The sequence below is a fragment of the Triticum urartu genome, chromosome 2A (genome assembly GCF_056163025.1).
Source record: "Triticum urartu cultivar PI428250 chromosome 2A, HENAU_Tu73, whole genome shotgun sequence".
In the NCBI taxonomy this organism is placed as follows: Eukaryota; Viridiplantae; Streptophyta; class Magnoliopsida; order Poales; family Poaceae; genus Triticum; species Triticum urartu.
Window position 1 is genome coordinate 713,812,121 of NC_141874.1, and position 21,401 is coordinate 713,833,521.

A 21,401-nucleotide genomic window follows, 5' to 3' on the forward strand; every position below is an offset into this window, starting at 1 on the left:
GTTCCTAAATATAAGTTTTTTTAGATATTCCAATATAAACTAGATACGGAGCAAGATGAGTGAATCTATACACTAAACTACGTCTATATACATCTGTATGTAGTCCATATTAAAATCTCTAGAAAGACTTATATTTAAAAACAGAGAGAGTACTATCTTTGTCTGTTCGGAATAGTTGGCGTTCAACCGGAGTGTATCTAACACTAAAATGTGAATAGATACCCTCATTTTAGCGTCACCTAATTCCGAACGGAGAGAGTACCTACTTATACGGAGGACTCTCTGCTCTCGCCGAGCTCGATTGATGACATTTTCTTTGAACTGTCCGAAAGTCTAGAAGTGCTTATAGAAACTCGTGGCTTACATAAGAGCATGTGTGCCATGGCCTGGATATCGAGTATGCAATATGATATCTACAATTAAACTTTCCCCCATACGTCCCAGATGATCGGCGGTGCAACGGGAGATTTGTTGGGCCTACTTTAAGTTCACTTTTCCATCATTATTTCAGGACATGTCAAGAATGTCACACCTATTGTCGCATACTTGGAGCCTGCCCTGCAACGGTGCACATACGAGATGAGATGATGCCTAGGTTCCTCCGTGATTGTTTCCATGCATATCATCTCACATATTGTCGTTTGGTAAGCCAATTGTCTCCTACTCGACTGACTGACTCATGACGTCGGCAAGTGACGATAAGGCCAACACACACACTTATTGCCGGCCATAAAGAAACCGTTGATCGTCGATACGCCTAGAGCCAAATGAAGCAAACATCAGTTTTGACCCCAACTACAAAAAATATTGACATGACAAAAGATATTTTAATTATCATGCGATCCACATGTAAGTCAATTTCACAAGAAGGATTGATATGTAAGATTTTTTACTTAATTTGTATTTATTATGTGGGACTCAACTTTTATGCAAAATCTAAATATAAATTAAATGTATATTGCGTGGGACCCAAAGTCAGTGCAGAACATAGGATAAAAACACATGCAATACATTTTTTAGCATGGGCCCACATGCTGGAAATGTTCCAAACTTATTCATTGTTTATGTTATGTGAAGAGGGAAGAAATTGGAATTTGGGAGTTTACCGTTTACCATGACTTCTTCCGGGTCATAGCTCATCCCCAAGGCCAACAAAGTTGGTGGTGACAGTAAAAAGAACACCAAGTAGGATAGCCTCATGTGGCACAGTTGCGTTTGGATCAAGTGTTTTTTGTTGACTCTAATGCAACGAAAAACAATGTCGAAAACCTTGTGTGCCAAATCAACCTATTTGACTAGTGTCTTGCTGTTTGTCGAGTGGCTTTTCTTTAGAATAACAAGTGACATGCGATAATGAACCTTCTTTTCAGCCCTACTCAAATACATGCGATAATCTTTATCACAACGTGCATTTCTGGCTCATGTTGATGATCTATCGACTGCAATGACTGGACATTCATGCTTAGTTATGATTAATTTGTAGTTACAACTGATAATTAAACTTGACCATGACCCCCTTTGGCCCAGTGCACATACGATATGAGATGATGCCAAGGTGCCCCTGTGATTGTTTCCATGCATGTCATCTCACGATGTCGACCACGTGACGATAAGTCCTACACGTCATACTCCTTCCCCGACCTAAAGAAATTATTGAATCATCGATAAAGTCCAAACGAAACCAACATCATTTTTGACCCCAACTAAATGAAATGTTGACAGGACAAAAGAGCTTTTAAGCATCACGGGATCCACATGTAAGTCAATTTGCCGACTCAATGGCTGGTTCGATGAGATGCACAATTGATTAGGGGGTCCCACCTGACAATTCTTTTCAAAAGTTGCAGTTAAAAAATCATTTCATTTTTTATTTCATATATATATATATATCCTAAAGTTGTTTTCTAGATTTGTTTTCCCAATTTCGTATAATAATCCATCAAGAAACTTAGGGCGGAGTGGTAAAAAACTTTGACATATGTTATTGGCGTGATCCGCATGACATGAGGCCTGTGTCGTCGGATCTCGAAGAAAAGAGTGGCTGGGATCAGATCTATGAGGGCAATCCGTGGGAGGGGCAAGTTGACCAATGAGGAGGTAGGAACCCCACCCCCCCCCCCCCCCTTGCTTTGTTTCTGTTGTGTAGTGCAAAAGACACGCAGGTATCATCCGTCCGTCCACGGTTCCCACCCGTCCTATCAAAGCATGTGCAAATGCGGGAGGCATCGCGAAATATTTCCCGCTCGAGTCAGAAGAGCGAAAGAAAGGAGGCATCGTGAAATATTTCCCACTCAAGTCAGAAGAGAGAAGGGAGGAGGCCGAAATTTTGCGCGGTTCCAGACTTTGAATTGAAATGAAATGAAAAGAGAACATCTAACCTAGACACCCACCCCCAACCCTCACCCACACCCTGAGACTACCCACAGTGGGAGTAACATAGATGGTGACATAACACATATCTAGGCAAAATAGATAATGTGATAAGTAATTAATGAAGAAAGAGAGTCATGTGGTAACACAACTAGTTACTCTCTCGGTTTCTTTTTAGTGTGCATATAAGATTTAGCTACCCACTATGGAGATAGTAATATAGACTAGTAACATATCCTTGAGGTACTCTCGGTACTCCAAGTTTAGAAACAACATTCATAAATGTTTTAAAAAATTCTAAAAAAACGTGAATGTTCATAAGAAATGTAACTACAACCTCTAAAAATTTCAGGTCCAAACTCGTAATGTACATTAAGAAACAAAAATGTGAAATCTGACATGAATAATGTAAAAAAGACAAAATCAACATTGACACTATTCACATCTGGATTTCACATTTTTGTTTCTCAATGTACATTTTGAGTTTAGACCTGAAATTTTTCAAGGGTTGTAAACACACTCCTTGCGAACATTTACATTTTTTTTCGGAATTTTTGGAAACATTTAAGATTTGTTTTTTAACTTGAAGTACTGGGAGTACCCCAAGTATGGAGTACCAGATATTTTCACTTCCCATTGTAGCTAGTCTGAGCCCAAGCCCACTCTCTGTCTGTTTCTTCTCCTCTCCCGATTCCCACCCACATCGCCGCCGCCGCCTCACCCACCGGCCACCTCGTCGCCGTGCTACCCACAGCCGCCCACCCTCCCTGCCCTCCCCTCACCACCTTCTCTCCCTTGGCGGAAGGATCCCCTTCGACTCCCGTCGCCATTCCTGACGACCCCGAAATCTCCTCTCCTCGAGTTCAGATCCGCACCACTCCAACCTACAGGCGATGGCGTCGGCGAGGCTGGCCCCGAACGGCGTGGGGGCGGCGCTGGCGGGGGACACGAACCTCAAGCCCGTCGCGCACATCTTCGCCGGGCAACTCAGCTACCTCCGCGGCACCGTCGTGCAGCTCGTCGAGTAGGACGGAGATGCTCCTCCACAGTCGCTGCTGCACCGGGAGAGGAGGAGTACCTGAGTTAACCTGAGTTGTACTTACTAATGAAGACGAACTCAAACCATTCAAAACTATTAAACTGAGCGCATCCACTTAGACTCTTGCTTAGAAAAGAAACTTCCTTTTGCTATGTTCTTGTTCTGCCTCTGATCTTAATTTGTTATGAAATTTGGAGGCTGCAGTGATGCCTTTCTCGTTAACCTGAGACGTGCTCACTAATGCAGAACATTCAAAATTATTAAACTTAGTGCCTCCACTTCTACTTTTACTTAGAAGAGACCCATTTTTTGCTGTGTTCCCTTTCTGTTTATGATCTTTTTTTACGAAATATAGAGGGTGTGGTGATATGTTTCTCTTTGACCTGACCTTTTTGATCTGTTGCTTCCCTGTTTCTGATCTAAGTTTGTTACAAAATCTGCTGGCTGCGGTGATGTTTTTCTCGTTAACCTGAGATGTGCTTACTGATGAAGACAAACTCAAACCATTCAAAAGTATTAAACTGGGCGCCTCCATTTCTATTGTTGCTTAAGGAAAAAGAATTATTTTGCTCTGGCCCTTTTCTGTTTCTGATCTAAGTTTGTTTCTACATTTGGAGGCTGCGGTGATGTTTTTCTCGTTAACCTGATGTATGTGCTTACTAGTGAAGACAAGCTCAAACCATTCAAAATTATTAAACTGAGCACCTCCACTTCTACTCTTGCTTATTTGGCTTCAAGTTCATTTTTGCAAGTTCCGCTTTAGTATTTGGTTAGGCACTTGTAATCCCGCCAGTTTTTCTCCTCTGGTTGTTTGGTTCTAAAAGCCACCTGCACTGTTGGATATGGTATCCCTGGTTACTATTTTAGTATTGCAGTAGCTAGGATCTCGTTAAAGTTCATGTGGAGGCATCTTGTTTGTCAATGCATAGTTTTCTTTGCTATCTATCTGTTTGTGCTTTATTTTTGGGATTTGAGGCTGTAGTGATGGTCTGTTGTGATAATTAGTGTCACTGTTTCTCTTCTGCTCTGTGTGTCCACGGCCATCATGCCGTGGTAATGTCCACAGCCATCGTGCCGTGGTAAGTTCGCCATGGCAATTTCTAGTTTTTTTGGGCTGTGGTGGTGCTCACCGTTTGAGTGGATTTAGCCCCTGAGATCTAATTTAGGTGTGTTTTTATCAATTAGTGGAAACTAGACTTGGAACTCGTATTTACTGTTACATCTGCTTGTTTTCAATTTATTGCCTATGATTGATGAACATAGTCGACGTTCTCTGATTTGTTTTGGTCTACTTGCATGTGAAAGCTGCATACCAAGCATTTTCTCTGTTAGACATGTCTCACATTATGCTCCACTGCATCGTTTGCTTTTACTAATTCTCCACACAAATGATTATTTTGGATGGACTCCAAAGTGTGATCCAGTTTCTAGTTTGATCTCTTCTTTTTGTTATGTATAAAACATGATCCAAAGTGTTTTAGATTGCCTCATGGTTTTGGCTTCTTTGTTGCCCTATTATTTGTTTGAGCTTATTATCCATGGAAGAACCTTTTTGATTGCTGAGTGCACAAGCTCTTCTAAAGCTTTGTTTCCTATGACTCTTGCCCTTTTACAGCAATTTTATTTTCGGAATTACTATACTATAGATACTTCATGCTATGAAAATCCTACCTCTTTGTTTTATCAAAACTAAGTGGTTATTTTAGATTTATTATGTAGCTTGTAAACAAAAAACTACTTCTGCCTTGGACTTTTCTTCTGACCCTGCCTCTTTTGCATTGTAAAATCTACTCCCTCCGTCCCATAATATAAGATCGTTTTACAAGCTAAAGCAGCTTGCAGAACAATCTTATAGTATGGGACGGAGGGAGTAGTTTTCAAACATCATTCCGTGAGAAAGGTGATATTTTTCTTGTCTTTTGGAACTACTTGCGCACTTATCTAATATTTTTGTTTTCCTTGCAGCCTTAACACTTGTATGTAAGCGTGGAGAGAGTTTGATGGTGATCAGGGGGTGGTAGTACATTTGTAGCTGTAGCCAACACTTGGTTTTGTATTTGGCACAAGTGGAGAGGTGCGTCGATGACCCGTTGATATTCAGTTGCTGGGCATCGTCCCCGTCATGGCATCCGTCTTCCAGCACACCAACGAGGTCATCCATCCACCCATCCATCTAGCTAACACTGAACCATATGCATGTATGGTGTGCATGCTTGACTGATGCTTGATGTCGTGTATATGTGCAGTGGTCGTCGCAGACGATATTGATGAGGGCATGCTTTCTGGTGCTTCTGCTTGCGGCCAGACATGTGGTACGTACCTGCACCCGCGCGCTCCCTTTCTTCAATTGTCACGATGACCGGCGCTGATCGCCTGCTGTCCTACGCGCGAAAAACACCAAATGCTACCTAGGAGTACATACCAGGGTACGTCGTGCAGCTAGCTATTGTGACCTTAAGTTCACTGAACCCGCATTCTTGACACATCAGCTAAACAGCTGAATGACTGAACCTGTAGCCTATAGGTGCTGGCTTGAGAAATCAAGCGCCCTAAAGGCCGTCTAGTGCAACTACTACTGATCTTTTATGCTAGCTATAGAGGAATACTGGTGTAACTCTCAATGTCATACTAATTTCGTCCCTCGACTCTGACAAAAAAAAGGGAAAATTTGGGAATTAAATTCACACAATTAAATTTGAGAAATCTCATCTTTATTCTCTACTTCTGTAGCTAAATTTTGTTTCGAGGGAGCTGATTTCTTTCCAGATGAAAATTAGGAACAATAAGGGTTTCGAGCCATACATTTAACAGCCAGTGCTGGTGGCAATCCTGTCTAACCAAGTTCATTCTTAACTGCTTCTGCTACGGGTTGGTGAGTTGGTGTATGCTGAAACTTACACATATTTTTTCATTTTTTGAACCTAAAATCAAATCTGCATTCTTGCTGTATGACTGAATCCATGCGTGCTGGCTTCAGAAATTAAGCTTGCCAAGTCCATAATTGTGCAACTGCTACTGCTACTGCTTGATCTATATATGCTAGCTATACATAGAGGAATAGCGTTGCGCCTCTCAAGGCAAACTAATTTTGGTGCCTCGACAAAATGGTCTTGACAAAGAAAATTAAGAAATTCACACAATTCAAGTACTTGTTCAACCTGCAAAGTTTGCAAAGTCTGAACTTTGCTCTATACTTCTGCAGTCACATATTCTTTCAGCACTGACCTCTTTCCAAATGAAATATTAGCTGGGGACAGTAAAGGTCTTGAGCACTTGAGTACCCAGTGCTGGTAACAACCCTGTTTCACTCTGCTTTCGCTCTGGAACTGACAGATAACGTCCCATTTCCAGAACCTAAAATTAAATCATCTACTCCTTTCAGTTGTTGAGTCTACCTCAGTTCATTCTTAGTAGTAAAGTTCTTGATAGCCGGTGCTGGTGGCAACCCTGCCCATCTCACTTCATTCTGGACTGCTTTTGCTATGGGTTTGTCTATGCTGAAACTGATACAAAATTTCCCATTTCTAGATCCTAAAATCAGATCTGTTTCTTCTTTTTCAATCACTGATTCTCAGTTCTGCAGTAATACTTGTTCATCTGATATTATGCGTGCGTGTGTATGTGCAGAGCATGAGATGGCCAAAGTTTTTCTGGATCTCAGTGTGTGCTCCCTTGGCGTCCGTCATCGTATCCACCCTGCTCGTCTTCCTGTTCAAAGCGCAGAACCATGCCATCAGCATCGTAGGAGAACAACAAAGACTGAGCTTCCGCCGCAGATTAGGTCACTTAAATGTGGCTTGAATTGCCCCTCGTGGGACAAACTGCTCTTCGATCTGACATATCTTGGACTTGCCATGAAGACCGGCCTCGCCTCGTCACCGGAATCATCTCCCCTACAGTATGCTATATATGACCTCACACCATAGTGAAACAATACCCTACGCTTCAAATTATATTTGAGTAGGTGCCACTGATAATCTGATGCGTGCCCTGAATTTCACTCTGACAGGAAGGAGTAGCAGTCGGTATTTGCTTCAATCAAGGACTACCAGGTGGATGGCAACAAAGAGATGATGGCCACTGGGTTGATGAGCATTGTGGGCTCATCTCCAGGAGAGGTGCGTCGATGACCCGTCGATATTCAGTTGCTGAAGAAGGAAAGATGGTGGTGAGTAGCAAGACGAAATCATTCACGGCTTAGTTAGTTTGTCATGGTGTCAGAATAGCTGAGTTGCTGTCGTGTTAAATTTTTGTTGTGGAACATATCTCTCGCAGTTGGTAGTCTTGACTTTTTGTTCATCACAATCCTTATTCGTCCATTGCCATATAACTCTTTTATACTGTTATGCTGCTGGAAATTTTAGCCAGAAAATGGCCCAGACTTGAGTGTGTTCATATTGCAATGGTATTACTCAAAAGGGAATAAAATACTTGAGTGTGTTCATATTGCAATGGTATTACTCAAAAAGAGAACGAGACTAATTAAAACTTCTCGTTAACTTACTAATGAGCTTAAATTGTTGACCGTGGTGAAAAAGATAAATTATCCACACCACATATTTTCATCGAGTGCAGATACAAATGAAGAATTTGCACTTCCAGAATCCACTAGTAACACCATTACTCTGTTCTGTAACTGCACTTCTAACTGCATTCGAATCCCTACCCTACAGCAGCCACTGATATTTGCATTTGATGGAATGAAGCTGTTATGCTTTCACTGACAGAATTTTCAGACTCTAGCACTGGTTCTGACTGCATATAATAGATCAACTCTTGAACATGATGCAACTGCACTGAAGTTTTGCACACATGACCCCGAACCCATCTCTCTCCACAAACGAAGCATAATCCCTTGGCTCGTCGGTACTGACGGAGTGCTGACCACTTGCCTTCAGTCTGAACGTGCTTTGGTTGTTCCTGGAGCTTTGTGACTTTAGTAGGCTTGGATTTCGGCAGCAGAGGTAAGGGAAGTGGCGTAGCTCTCCTGCTGCCACTCGAATTCATCGGTATCAATCCTTTTCCCAGATCCTCATGAAGTAAAGCCAGGTCATAGGCTGTGTCAAAATCCTTCGGCTTCTGCAAACGCCCGGTTTCGGGCCATCCAGGAAACGAGCGTGTAATGCAACAAATCTGGCACATCCTCATACGCTGACGACTGATCATACGACTCAGAGAATCGCTCAACATAAACCTCCACCATGGATGTCTGAGCTATGCGGAATAACTTGCAAATGAGAGACCGATGTAAAGTTCGTGTTTGATGAATCTGTCGTTCGAGACAAACCTGGTAGGCTCAGAAATGTCTCTGTGTCGTAGGTATTGTTCAAGGACCAGGACGGCCATCTCCTCAACGGATAGCAATAAGTGAAATCTGCAGGAGGCCCAGATCACGAGGAAAATGGACGATTCTGGCTGGAGGCGAGGGAGGAGTGGAGGGGAGGGGAGGGTGCAGACCGGTGGCGAGGGGAGAGGTGGGTGGCGGAGGCGAGGGGAGAGATGGGCGGCGGAAGGAAGGGGAGGACGGGGCAGCGGCAGAGGGATCTGGATCGGGGAGAGGAGTGGGGGCGGGGAGGGATCTGGATTGGCTAGGGTTCACGCGCGTGTGAGAGAGAGGCTGCACTGGGTTGGATCGACGGATGGATTGATGTATGGTTGGATGGATGGACGGATATTTGCCACGTCACCGATCCATGCCACAACGAATTCCACCAATCAGAATTCAGCCTATGTTTCTCTTATAGTTTTTATCCTTTTATTTAGGGCAAACATTCAACATATTAACCACTTATAGTTTGTTAAAATGAAATAATATTGTGCACATGTGTGTATCTTGTGATGACAAACAATGTTGATCTGGGGAGTTCTCATTTTCATTCCACAAAATACCTGTTTTCTATTTTTCGAGTGCTCGAAATGGTTTTTTTGTGAAGGACCTACCATACATCTATTGCAAAATTGGACCAAATCATTTTTCTAAAATATTAGGCAATGTTTAATGCAGAATAGACCAAATAGTTGGGTGTCAAAAGTTTTGATGCACCTCTCGTGAAAAAGACAAATTTCCGCCGATTCAGCTGAAAGCGGGTCAAGTTTAAACTGCAGCTGCCTCATAGTTTGTTCTTTATTTTTTTTCAAAAATCATTTCTAGTTACATAAGTATCTATTTAATCAAAGAAACACTAGAATATTTCCAAGATTCAATAACTAGCTAAGAACGGTCAAGCCCGCCGTTTTTGACCGCATGTTGAAACGGACATAAAGAATTAAAAAAATTAAAAAATTGGAAAACCTTCGCATTGTGTCATCATATGTGACCAAGTTACCAGGAAAAATAATAAATTTGTAATACGTCAATTATTTTAAAAAAGTGTTCTCAGAAATGAGCTATCATGCGTGAAGATTCATGGCTTTCAAGCCAAATGATCAATCTTATGGCCACATTCATGGCATAGTTTGTTCAAATGATCTCATATTATGCACAATGGTGCATCTTGGAATTCCAAACAATGTTGCCTAAGTGAGTTTTCATTTACTTTTGACGGAAAATTCATTTTCCATTTTTCGAGTGCCCGAAAAGAGGTTTTTTGTGAAGGACCTACCATATATTTGTTGCAAAATTGTACAAAATCAATTTTATAAAATAATAGTACATATTTAATGCACAATTTACCAAATGGTTGGATGTAAAAAGTTTTGATCCACCTCTCGTGAAAAAGACAAATTTCCGCCGATTCAGTTGGAAGCGGGTCAAATTTGAACTGTAGCTACCTCATAGTTTGCTCTTTATTTTTTTCAAAAATCATTTATAGGTACATAAGTATCTATTTAATTAGAGAAACACCAAAAAAATTCAAGATTCAACCACTAGCTAGGAACGGTCATGCCCGCTGTTTTGACCCCATTTTGAAACGGGCATAATTTTTTTAAAAAAAATCAAAAAATTGGAAAACCTTCGCATTGTGTCATCATATGTGACCAAGTTACCAGGAAAAATAACAAACTTGTAATATGACAATTATTTTAAAAAATTGTCATCAGAAATTAGCTATCATGCGTGAAGATTCGTGGCTTTCAAGCCAAATGATCAATTTTATGGCCACATTCATGGCACAGTTTGTTCAAATGATCCCATATTGTGCACAAGGGTGCATCTTGGAATTCCAAACAATATTGCCTAAGGGAGTTTTCATTTTCTTTGCACAGAAAATTCATTTTCCATTTTCCAAGTGCCCGAAAGAAGTTTTTTTGTGAAGGACCTACCATATATTTGTTGCAAAATTGGACCAAATCAATTTTCAAAAATACAAGGCCATATTTAATGAACAATTGACCAAATGTTTGGGTGTCAAAAGTTTTGATCCACCTCTGATGAAAAAGACAAATTTCTGATGATTCAGTAGGAAGCGAGTCAAATTTGAACTGCAGCTGCCTCATAGGTTGCTATTTTTTTTTTCCAAAAATCATTTATAGGTACATAAGTATATATTTAATCAGAGAAACACCAATAAATTCTAAGATTTGACCACTAGCTAGGAACGGTCATTCCCGCCATTTTGACCGAATTTTTTTTCAAAATATTGGAAAACCTTCGCATTGTGTCATTATATGTGACCAAGTTACCAGGAAAAATAATAAACTTGTAATACGGCAATTCTTTTAAAAAAGTGTTCTCAGAAATGAGCTATCATCTCTGAAGATTCATGGCTTTCAAGCCAAATGATCAATCTTATGGCCACATTCATGGCATAGTTTGTTCAAATGATCTCATAATGTGCACAAGGGTGCATATTGGAATGGCAAACAATGTTGCCTAAGGGAGTTTTTATTTTCTTTGGACGAAAAATCAATTTTCCATTTTTCGAGTGCCCAAAATGAGTTTTTTTTGTGAAGGACCTACCGTATATTTGTTGCAAAATGGGACCAGGTCATTTTTATAATATATTAGGCCATATTTAATGTAAAATTGACAAAATGGTTGGTCGTCAAAAGTACCTATACACCTCTGGTGAAAAAGACAAATTTCCGCCGATTTAGTAGGAAACGGGTCAAATTTGAAATACAGCTGCCTCATAGTTTGCTCTTTATTTTTTACAAAAAATATTTATAGGTACATAAGTATCTATTTAATCAGAAATAAATGGTTTGGTGGCGATATGTTGAGGTTTGGATGGTGTCCCAGGGCCCCAACTCCAAAGCGCATAGACTCGCATGCCCGCCGCGTGGTCACCACGTGACCATGGTGTTGCCACCCGTTCCGGGCGGCCTAGGCATGTCTAGTGGGTTGGGCACTCCCCTGATAGGTGTCAGGAAGGAGAAGGCAATAGAAGAATCTCACGAGGAGACTGAACTGAGCTCAAACATGAATTAGCACCCAAGTGTTTGATTAGTGGTACGGGAAATGCGCTTGGCCAATGGGCTTGAGTTTTGGCTGAGGATGATCATCTACTAAGGACACTATCTTGGAAAATTTGCAGCTCAAATGGAGGATCCTAGGTGTCACTTGCTTTGCAACGTACCACACTGGACAGAAATATGAATGTTGAAGCCACACTCACATGTATTGTTAGATGGGGCTCAAATTTTGTGGAGAGCTATGATTTGGGAATATAGAAGATGTGGAAAAAATTTAGCTCATTAGGATATGCCTAGCTAGTACTTCGTTCACAACAGTTCGAGTTGAACAATTTTTTTGGAAATTTGCCGAGGAAGATTTACTAGGCAAATGGAGTTGAATATTGTCATGAGGCAATGATTTGGATAGTAAATAATGCCCAATTATTTTGGAATTTTTTGGAATAACAGAAATATAGGTTGCTTCACAGCCTAGGGCAAAAATTGACACATGGACATGACACGTAGGCAAAACTGATGAGATGGCGCCTAGTCATCACAACCCACCACAATTTACAAGGCTATGGCCATCTATATTGGTCGTTAACAACTAGAGATAAGGCAGCGGACCAACGCTGTTTGCTTTATGACCATTTCGTGTAAGGAAATTACGACCTTTCTGACCAAAATGGTCGCAATGGTTTAGGGTTTGGAGCCCCCCGAACAGATTTTGACCAATTGGTCTCAAATGGTCATAGATCTATGACCAATTCTTCCAGGGTCACTGACAGAAGGTCACTAGTTGACATATGTCTTGTACCCTACCTCGTGGCCGCCTTGGAGACCCCCTGACTTGTTCCCGACGCCAAAACCTCTTATATATACAGAAACCCCCAAAACATAACCTAGACCGGGAGTTCCGCCGCCGCAAGCCTCTGTAGCCACCAAAAACCAATCGGGACCCTGTTCCGGCACCCTGCCGAAGGGGGGAACCCTCACCGGTGGCCATCTTCATCATCCCGATGCTCTCCATGACGAGGAAGGGGTAGTTCACCCTCGGGGCTGAGGGTACGTACCAGTAGCTATGTGTTTGATCTCTCTCTCTCTCTCTCTCTCTCGTGTTCTTGATTCGGCACGATCTTGATGTATCGCGAGCTTTGCTATTATAGTTGGTTCTTATGATGTTTCTCCCCCTCTACTCTCTTGTAATGGATTGAGTTTTCCCTTTGAAGTTATCTTATCGGATTGAGTATTTAAGGATTTGAGAACACTTTATGTACGTCTTGCATGTGCTTATCTGTGGTGACAATGGGATATTCACGTGATCTACTTGATGTATGTTTTGGTGATCAACTTGCGGGTTCAGTGACCTTGTGAACTTATGCATAGGGGTTGGCACACGTTTTCGTCTTGACTCTCCGGTAGAAACTTTGGGGCACTCTTTGAAGTTCTTTGTGTTGGTTGAATAGATGAATCTGAGATTGTGTGATGCATATCGTATAATCATACCCACGGATACTTGAAGTGACATTGGAGTATCTAGGTGACATTAGGGTTTTGGTTGGTTTGTGTCTTAAGGTGTTATTCTACTACGAACTCTATGATAGATCGAACAGAAAGAATAGCTTCATGTTATTTTACTACGGACTCTTGAATAGATCGATCAGAAAGGATAACTTTGAGGTGGTTTCGTACCCTACAATAATCTCTTCGTTTGTTCTCCGCTATTAGTGATTTTGGAGTGACTATTTGTTGCATGTTGAGGGATAGTTATATGATCCAATTATGTTATTATTGTTGAGAGAACTTGCACTAGTGAAAGTATGAACCCTAGGCCTTGTTTCCTAGCATTGCAATACCGTTTGTGCTAACTTAATACTCTAGATGCATGCTGCATAGCGGTCGATGTGTGGAGTAATAGTAGTAGATGCAGAATCGTTTCGGTCTACTTGTCGTGGATGTGATGCTGGATAACATTTTTTTCGCGAAATACGGTGGCCCGTCCGATGGGTCCCCGCTGTCAGGTGGAGGAATAATTATTTTGCGCGTAATAAGGAGGCACTTCCTTGCTGCGGCTATGGACCCAGCTGTCAGCCTCTCCATGTACAGTACTCTTCCGATGGAAGTCGGTCATTGACCACATTGACCACGCCGCGCCGAGAGCACCAAGGCAGTGGACGACGGCGAGGCCTAGAAAGGGGACGATGCGGAGCCAGGGAAGACACGACAGTGGATGCCCATGCAGAGAGGAGTACGAGGGTTCACTGGTTTGGCTGCGGTGTGAGGCTGTCGTCGCCGTAGATTAACAGGGTGTGTGGGTGAGTAGAGGGATGACCTGGCCAGCGATGGGAGTAGTAGGGGGCGGTGAGGCCTCCGCGGCATCACAGCCGGCCACGGGAGGCAGGAGCATGCGGCCCGACCGACGCTGCTTTGGGTGGCTGGAGCAAGAAGACCAGAGGTTGAAGAAGCACTACGCCGTTGGATAGACATCGTACGGTCACTGGAGCTAGAATCGTTCATATTGACTAAGTTGACAAAGCACTCTGTCCCCGTGAAGTTAGTAGGCCCACAAGTCAGCCTCCCACCAAGGTGGGTCCCAACTAGCAGGGGGAGTATTCATTTTTTTGTGCGTAATAAGGAGGCACTTCCGGTGGGTCCGAGTTGACAGCGGGGGGAGCGTTTTTTCGCGAAATACGGTGGCCCATCCGGTGGGTCCCATCAGTAAGGGGAAACAATTTTTTCGCCAAATACGGTGGCCCGTCCGGTGGGTCCCTGCTGTCAGGTGGAGGAATAATTATTTTCCACGTAATAAGGAGGCACTTGCTTGCGGCTGCCGTGGACCTGGCTGTCAGCCTCTCCACGACAGTACTCTTCCGATGGAAGTCGTTCCTTGACCACGTTGACCATGCCGCGCCGAGAGCACCAGGGCGGTGGACAATGGCGAGTCCTAGGAAGGGGACGACACGGAGCTGGGGAAGACGCTGCAGTGGATGCCCACGCGAAGAGGAGTATGAGGGTTCACTGGTTCGGTTGCGGTGTGAGGCTGCCGTCGCCGCAGAATAACAAGGGGTGTGGGTGAGTAGAGGGATGCCCTGGCCAGCGGTGGGAGTAGTAGGGGCGGTGAGGCCTGCACGGGAGGCGGGAGCAGGTGGTCCCGCCAGCGCTGGATTTGGCGGCTAGAGTAAGAAGATCAGAGATTGAAGAAACACGACAGCCGTTGGATTGACATCCAATGGTTATGTCTGCTAGAATCATTTGTTGACGTATATAATAACTAAAAAAATCTTGCATACACATCAACTTAATAGGCCCATAAGTCAGACCATTCCCTCTTTTTTTTAATAATTTATATATAGCTCACTTCGACTTCTTATGCAATTTATTGCAGTCCATTTTTTTGGTTGGCCAGGGCCAATTTCGCATATTTCTATGGGTTCCAAACTATTTTTAATACCGAAATGTCGAGCCAGATTTAAAGTACTTTGAAGATATATTTAAATTAGGTTAATGCCCAGTGAAATAGGAATCTGAAAATGTGAAAAAAATTCAGAAATTATAAAGTAATTGCCAATTTGTCATCTGTTTTTATATTTAAAACCCATTTCATATTACTTTCAAGATTTACAAACATCTTGAAAGAGTTGCAGCCCATTAGGGCGTAGAAAAATAAATAGGCCTGGATTGGGCATTCTTCAGAAAAAATAAACTGGGCTCATTTTCACAAAGAAAAAATAGCTGGGCTGGTCACATGGTGAACATAAAATATAAGCCTGGGCTAGACGGGCCACAACCCAGTTCAAACCCTGCTCCGTCTCAACAATAACAAAAAAAATACTGCTCGAGCAGCTACGTCCTAGGTGTCAACCGATCTTGTGTTGTTCTCTTGTCTATTGACTATAAACACTCACAATGTCGTGGGTCCCAGATGTTAGGAAAACACTAGGAGGAAGCATTTTATTTTTCCATACGCTAACATGGTGGGCCCGTACTGTCATCCTCACCATGTACTTCTGCCGATTCCTGTTGTTTGTTGACCATGTTGACAACGAGAGGGCGGCGCTGCGGCGAGTGCACCGAAGCACGCGGAGGATGACGACGAGGCCTCGGACGTCGGCGTTAACGATTTAGGAGACGATGGGGCGGCGATGCGTGCACCGAGGCGCAGCCAGCCGTGGGAGGTGGAAGCAGGCGGCCCCATTGGCACTGGTTTGGTTTTGGCGACTGGAGGAAGACAGGACTAAAGAAACACGACAGACTGTAAAAGCAGCAGGAGTACTTAACAACCTTAACTGAAACCAGCAGGGGCACTTAACAACCATAGCTAAACGCAGTATGAGTACTTATACAGGTTCAACCGTACAAAGCACGCCTCGAACAGTGCTACTTTGCCTACAGTTAACCAAGGGTGAAGCCGCCAAGCCCCAGGACAAGGCCCAGGCGCCACCCCGTGCATCCACAACCTTCTGAAAGCGGCTTCATCTCGCAATGTGGTCAATAAACAGGATATTCGCTTTAGAGCCATGGAAAAGCAGGAACATAATCTTCTGTCCTATTCTCCAAGATGGGCGGGCCTTCATTATTTGAGACCACCCATGAATAAGTATCTTTTCACCTCCAAGGGGAATGGAGTAGGTCGACATAAACATCATGTTGTGACCAAGCGCAAGTCTGAGCCGACCATGGTCACGCATCTGTATAGGAACAATAGAACTGGGCAGTTTCTGTTTCAAGAAGATCACAACTGTAAAACTGTGTATAAGCAATAGTTTATGAACAACATATATAACAGAAAATAGCTCGTACCATAAGTTTCTCGACACAGTTGGACCTGTTCAACGAGTGCAACAGTGGCACACATATCCCACGTGGCCTTCCACCATTGGAACACCCCACAAGGACCTCAAGACGATCAATAAAGTGTAGGAACATGTGGATGTCGTCCCAGTCAACTTCAGTGCCATCAGTAACAGCCGAGTTGTTACAGAATAACAAACGAGCAGCTTGCTTAACTCTGAAAAAACCTACACGTGCCACCAATTATAAGAAAATATTAGTTATAAGTAGCATCTTCGTGAGAGATTCATTGCTACTTCTAAAGTTAAATTGTGATCAGTTAGACAGAATAGGTGGATTAAGAAGTAATCGAGGCAACAAGCAAGAACCAGATACAAAACTAACATGGATGAACAATTGGAACGATGTCAGGGTGGAAGATCGCAGTGAAGATGAGACCAGATTCTCCTATTTCCATCAACATTCGTGCGCCAACTTTCAGTTCGTAACACTTGAGAAAGTTTATCCATGTTTGGCCATAAAAAAAGCAGCGATCTTCTTGGTTCATGAACCCAACTCGGAACTTATATCCATGGCTTGTCTTCACTGTGACCATTAAACTGGTGTATTCAGTTATGGCAAGGCCGAGCATCTTGAGTACATGTGTTCTGGCAGATCAAATAATGCACTGCAGGAAAAATAATATGAGAACACAATGTATTCCCTATCCAAATCTAGAAATAACTTCCTCCTTCACGTCAGTGTTGACCATCGTACTGGTAGTACCTTTTATCCAAATAGACCAATCCAAATTTCCAAATTAGTCGATAGCATGTTAAAAAAAACCCACCCTCCCGGATAGAAAAGAGGATTCTAGGAACATACTGTGCGCGTTTTAAAATCCTGTGTTAGGATGAGAAGGAACAAGTGCGGCGTCTCGCTGAGGGCGCAGAAACCTGTAGGGTCCTCACACTTTGGGCACTGCAAATGAAACACAATAGATTCAGTAGGAAGAAAAATGCATCAACGGCGGCGTCTGGCATCCTAGGATTACCCGCGACCAAGGGCCTTGGATTTATCGGGGATGGATAAAGAATTCGTACATGGTTTCCATGAGAAAACCCTATGCAATCGCCAAGAGGGGTTTTTGTCTGAACAAGCAGACGAGAGAGAAGGGGATTCAGGCCCAGTGAAATATTGCCGCTTCGTCCGTCCAGCTTACTGCTAAAGCTGGAAGGGGGGGTTGTGATTTGACGGCTCATTGGGCATTACTGCGGCGCTATGATCGGGGTGTGTCTACCGTGCAGTTATGCACTCTAATTTGTGCATATGGCACGTGGACCCCGTTGCCGGATGCCCCACATATCAGCGAAAGGAAGTAGAAAGACAGGAGTAACTAGTTACACAAAAATATATTTTTGACAGAGAGATACTCCCCTTGTAAAGAAATATACAAATCTTTTATATCACAACTTTATACATAAGAAAAATCAAGGGGAATATATATAACATATATAATTATAAAAAACAGAGTTGTTTTTAACACAATATAAATGAGTTGGTGATGATAGTGTGCCTGCCATCCTGCAATATAGGCCGTCCGATTTATATCTGACGGATAGGAAGGAAACTACGGCAATTTTGCAAAAAGGTACCCACACACCTATCCACATTTGCAAATAAGGCCTTCCCTCGTTCATCCTTTTCTCTCACAAGATAAAATACTCATACAAATGCATCTTGATGTTACGTGCAACGCACGGGCATTATGGGGGTTCAGCTGAGAATATGATACTCATACAGGCTCACGGTTCTGGACTTTGGGCCACAGGCCCACCCTGCATGTTTGGGGCCCATGTGTGCTACCTCAACGCTTTTCATATTGCAAGCGATCGGTTCGGCACTGGTTTTAGACGCTGTCGCAAGGCGAATACACAAAATTGAATAAAGCACGGCAGCTGTTGGAATGAAATCGAATGACAGTTCCTAACCAGCAAAGAGAGTTGCAATTCTATCAACGATGTACCATGTGATAAATAATACTGTCGTATTACTTATACACACAGGACACTTGTTTCACCATGCCAGATTATTACATCAAAATCTCTCGTAGGATAGATCAGTTCGACAGTTGCGTGCTGCTACTGAAGAATTTCAAAGTTGATTTGGACCAGCTCTCCTTGCCGAGAAAGTTCGATTTTGAGATCATCCCCTACCGCAAGATATGATTTAGATTTTAACCTTGACCATCCTTTGTACTTACAATATATTGAGCAGGTTCATTCACACCAAGGCTGAGCATGGTAAGAGAAACTTGGCCGCTGTCGCCCAGATTGCTGAACGACTCCCTCGTTGCTCTAGGAATTCTCTGTTTGCAAACAAGAAGACATACCCAAACAGTTAGATCAACACAGTGAATCATGCAAAAAAACATGGAAAGAAAAAAGAACGAAATACTTGGGCGGCCAATGCTTACCAAGAAGGTGGACATGTCGGTTTTTGTAAGGACTTTGGTATATGAAGTGCGAACTGCAGCCCAGTCTGTCGCCAGTGCAACTGCTCATTCGGTTGCCGCTGCACGGGCCGGAGCAGATGCAAGTGCAAGTGTTGGTGCAGGTGCCGAAGCCGCCGCTGCTGCCGGAGATGGTGCTCCTTGTAGAGCTGGTGCCGGTGTCGGAGCAGATGCAGGTGTCGATGCCCGATCCTCTGGTAGATCAGCCTGATCCGCTGACGCGGTCGGTGCCCAATCCTCAGCTGGATCAAACTGAGCTGCTGCCACTGCCAGTGCTAGAGCAACTGCTGGTGCTCGATCCGTTGCTGAAGGTGGTACCAATTTGCGAGACAGCGACGATCGTGTCTGATCTGCTATGATCAGCTTTCTAACTTGACTAGGCTTCGTGACCGTAATCCAGTTTTTTTCTTCATTTCTTTTAAACGCGAGAAGGACTAATTGTGGAGTTTTTGTTAAACCAAACTGAAGTTCATCATAGGGATTCAGCTTGTACTCAGAAAATAGACTGATCCAATTTTTTCCAGTAATATAAGTGATGGACAATGCCTTCGTTACTGACACGACATAAGAAGTGAAACCTGCAAAAATAGCCATCGTAGAGCAAACCAAACGGTTTATTCTGTGATGAATGTCACATGGCAAAACCTGCATCGTAAAATTGCAGGAAAAGAAAGAAAACATGACATTAAATCAATAAGATTTAGAAAGTAAATCAATAAGATTTACTTGATGTGACATGAGTGAATCCTTACCAGGAAATCACTATGTTGAAGTACTAAACAGAAGATTGATCGTCCAACTACGGGTGGCATGCAGGGGCCCCGCCTACTCCCACAAGCAGGACAGTCCAAAGGTTGTTGTTGTTGCCTTGTCATTGCTTGCGTGTCATGCATTGCATATCATGTCATCATGTGCATTTCATTTGCATATATGTTCATCTCATGCATCCAAGCTTTTTCCCCGTTGTCCGTTTTGCATTCCGGCGTTCCGTTCTCCTCCGGTGGTCATTTCTACCTTTCTTTCATGTGTGGGGATTAAACATTTCCGGATTGGACCGAGACTTGCCAAGCGGCCTTGGTTTACTACCGGTAGACCGCCTGTCAAGTTTCATACCATTTGGACTTCGTTTGATACTCCAACGGTTAACCGAGGGACCGAGAAGGCCTCGTGTGTGTTGCAGCCCAACACCCTTCCAATTTGGCCCAAAAACCCACCTAAACCCTCTCCATCATCCAGAGCGTTCGATCACGATCGCATGGCCGAAAACCGCACCTCATTTGGACTCTCCTAGCTCCCTCTACCTATATATATGTGCTCCCCTCCGAAATTTTCGCGCAGTCCAAACCCTAGCCTTCCTCTACCTCGCGCCCGGACGAAATCTCCTCCGCGCCGGACAATGTCCGCGCAACCGCCGCCACCTCACCCCGACCAATCCGGAGCCGCCACGTCGCCTCCTCCGCCGCCCGAACCAACCGGCGAGCTCCACCTCAGCCGGCCGCCTCCCTCTCCACCGCGCAGCCCGCGGGGCCCAGATCCAGCCCGCGCGGGCTCGGTCGCCGCCGCCAGCCGCCCGGCTCTCCTCCCGCCCGAGCCCGCGGCTCCTTCCGCCGGCCACCGTCGGAAGCCGCCACGTCGCCGCCTCTTCCTCAGCGCCGCCGCGACGGCTCGCCGCGCCTCTGCGCCGGCTCGCCGCCGACCCGCTCGCTGATCCGGGCCGCCGGCACTGTGGCGCCCTGCCCCTCCGTCCGCCGCCTCGCCTCGCCGGTGCATCACCGGATCCGGCCGCCCCTCTCCCTTGACTCCGGCGCCCTGACGAACTTCGAACGGCGAACCTCGGCATCCGCGCCCTGCTACAGTAACTCCCCGGATCCGATCTGGATCTGAGATCCGTGGGTTGACTTTTTCATCCCTAACCCTAATATTTTGCTCCTGTTCATCGCATCGTAACTTTGTATCCGTAGCTCCGATTCATGCATATAGAATATCAAAATGTTCGTCTCAGAGCGTACATCATTTCATCTCATTGCATCATTTTCATTTGAGTTCATCTTGATGCCCGATATGCTATTAGAAGAGTGCTACTTGAGTTAATTGTCAGATCTGCTGCTCCATTTAGCTATTTGTCATTTTTGCCATGATTATTGTGTGCATGATATGCCCATGAGCTCTACATATGTTTTGTTAAGGGTTTTGCCATCTTTCCAGAGGTGCAACCCATGTATTTTTGTGATGTGTGTGGTGACTAGCACAAGCTTGCCAAGTGAGGCACTTGGTAATGTTGATTTCAGGGACTTAGCATTTCCACTAAGTCCTTGACCTGTTTATCTCATTATGCCATATGTTCATGTTGTTTCCTAGTGATCCGTGCCTCTT

At 43.9% G+C, this 21,401-nt stretch overlaps 1 protein-coding gene across 3 annotated transcripts; it reads left to right on the top strand.

Moving 5' to 3' along the window:
- Positions 1-2,993: 2,993 nt before the first annotated feature.
- LOC125539968 (putative sulfate transporter 3.3) lies at positions 2,994-7,853 on the top strand. Of its 3 annotated transcripts, XR_007297123.2 has the most exons (4): positions 2,994-5,561; positions 5,656-5,721; positions 7,037-7,307; positions 7,419-7,853. XR_007297123.2 is itself a non-coding variant. In XM_087545072.1 (3 exons), the coding sequence occupies exons 1-3, from the start codon at positions 5,532-5,534 to the stop codon at positions 7,208-7,210; spliced, it is 270 nt and encodes an 89-aa protein (XP_087401198.1). In that variant the 5' UTR covers positions 2,994-5,531; the 3' UTR covers positions 7,211-7,853. The 3 variants fall into 3 exon arrangements, 1 of the variants encoding a protein (XP_087401198.1); XR_015617542.1 differs by having other exon boundaries at positions 5,656-5,835; positions 7,037-7,853; XM_087545072.1 differs by having other exon boundaries at positions 7,037-7,853.
- Positions 7,854-21,401: the final 13,548 nt, after the last annotated feature.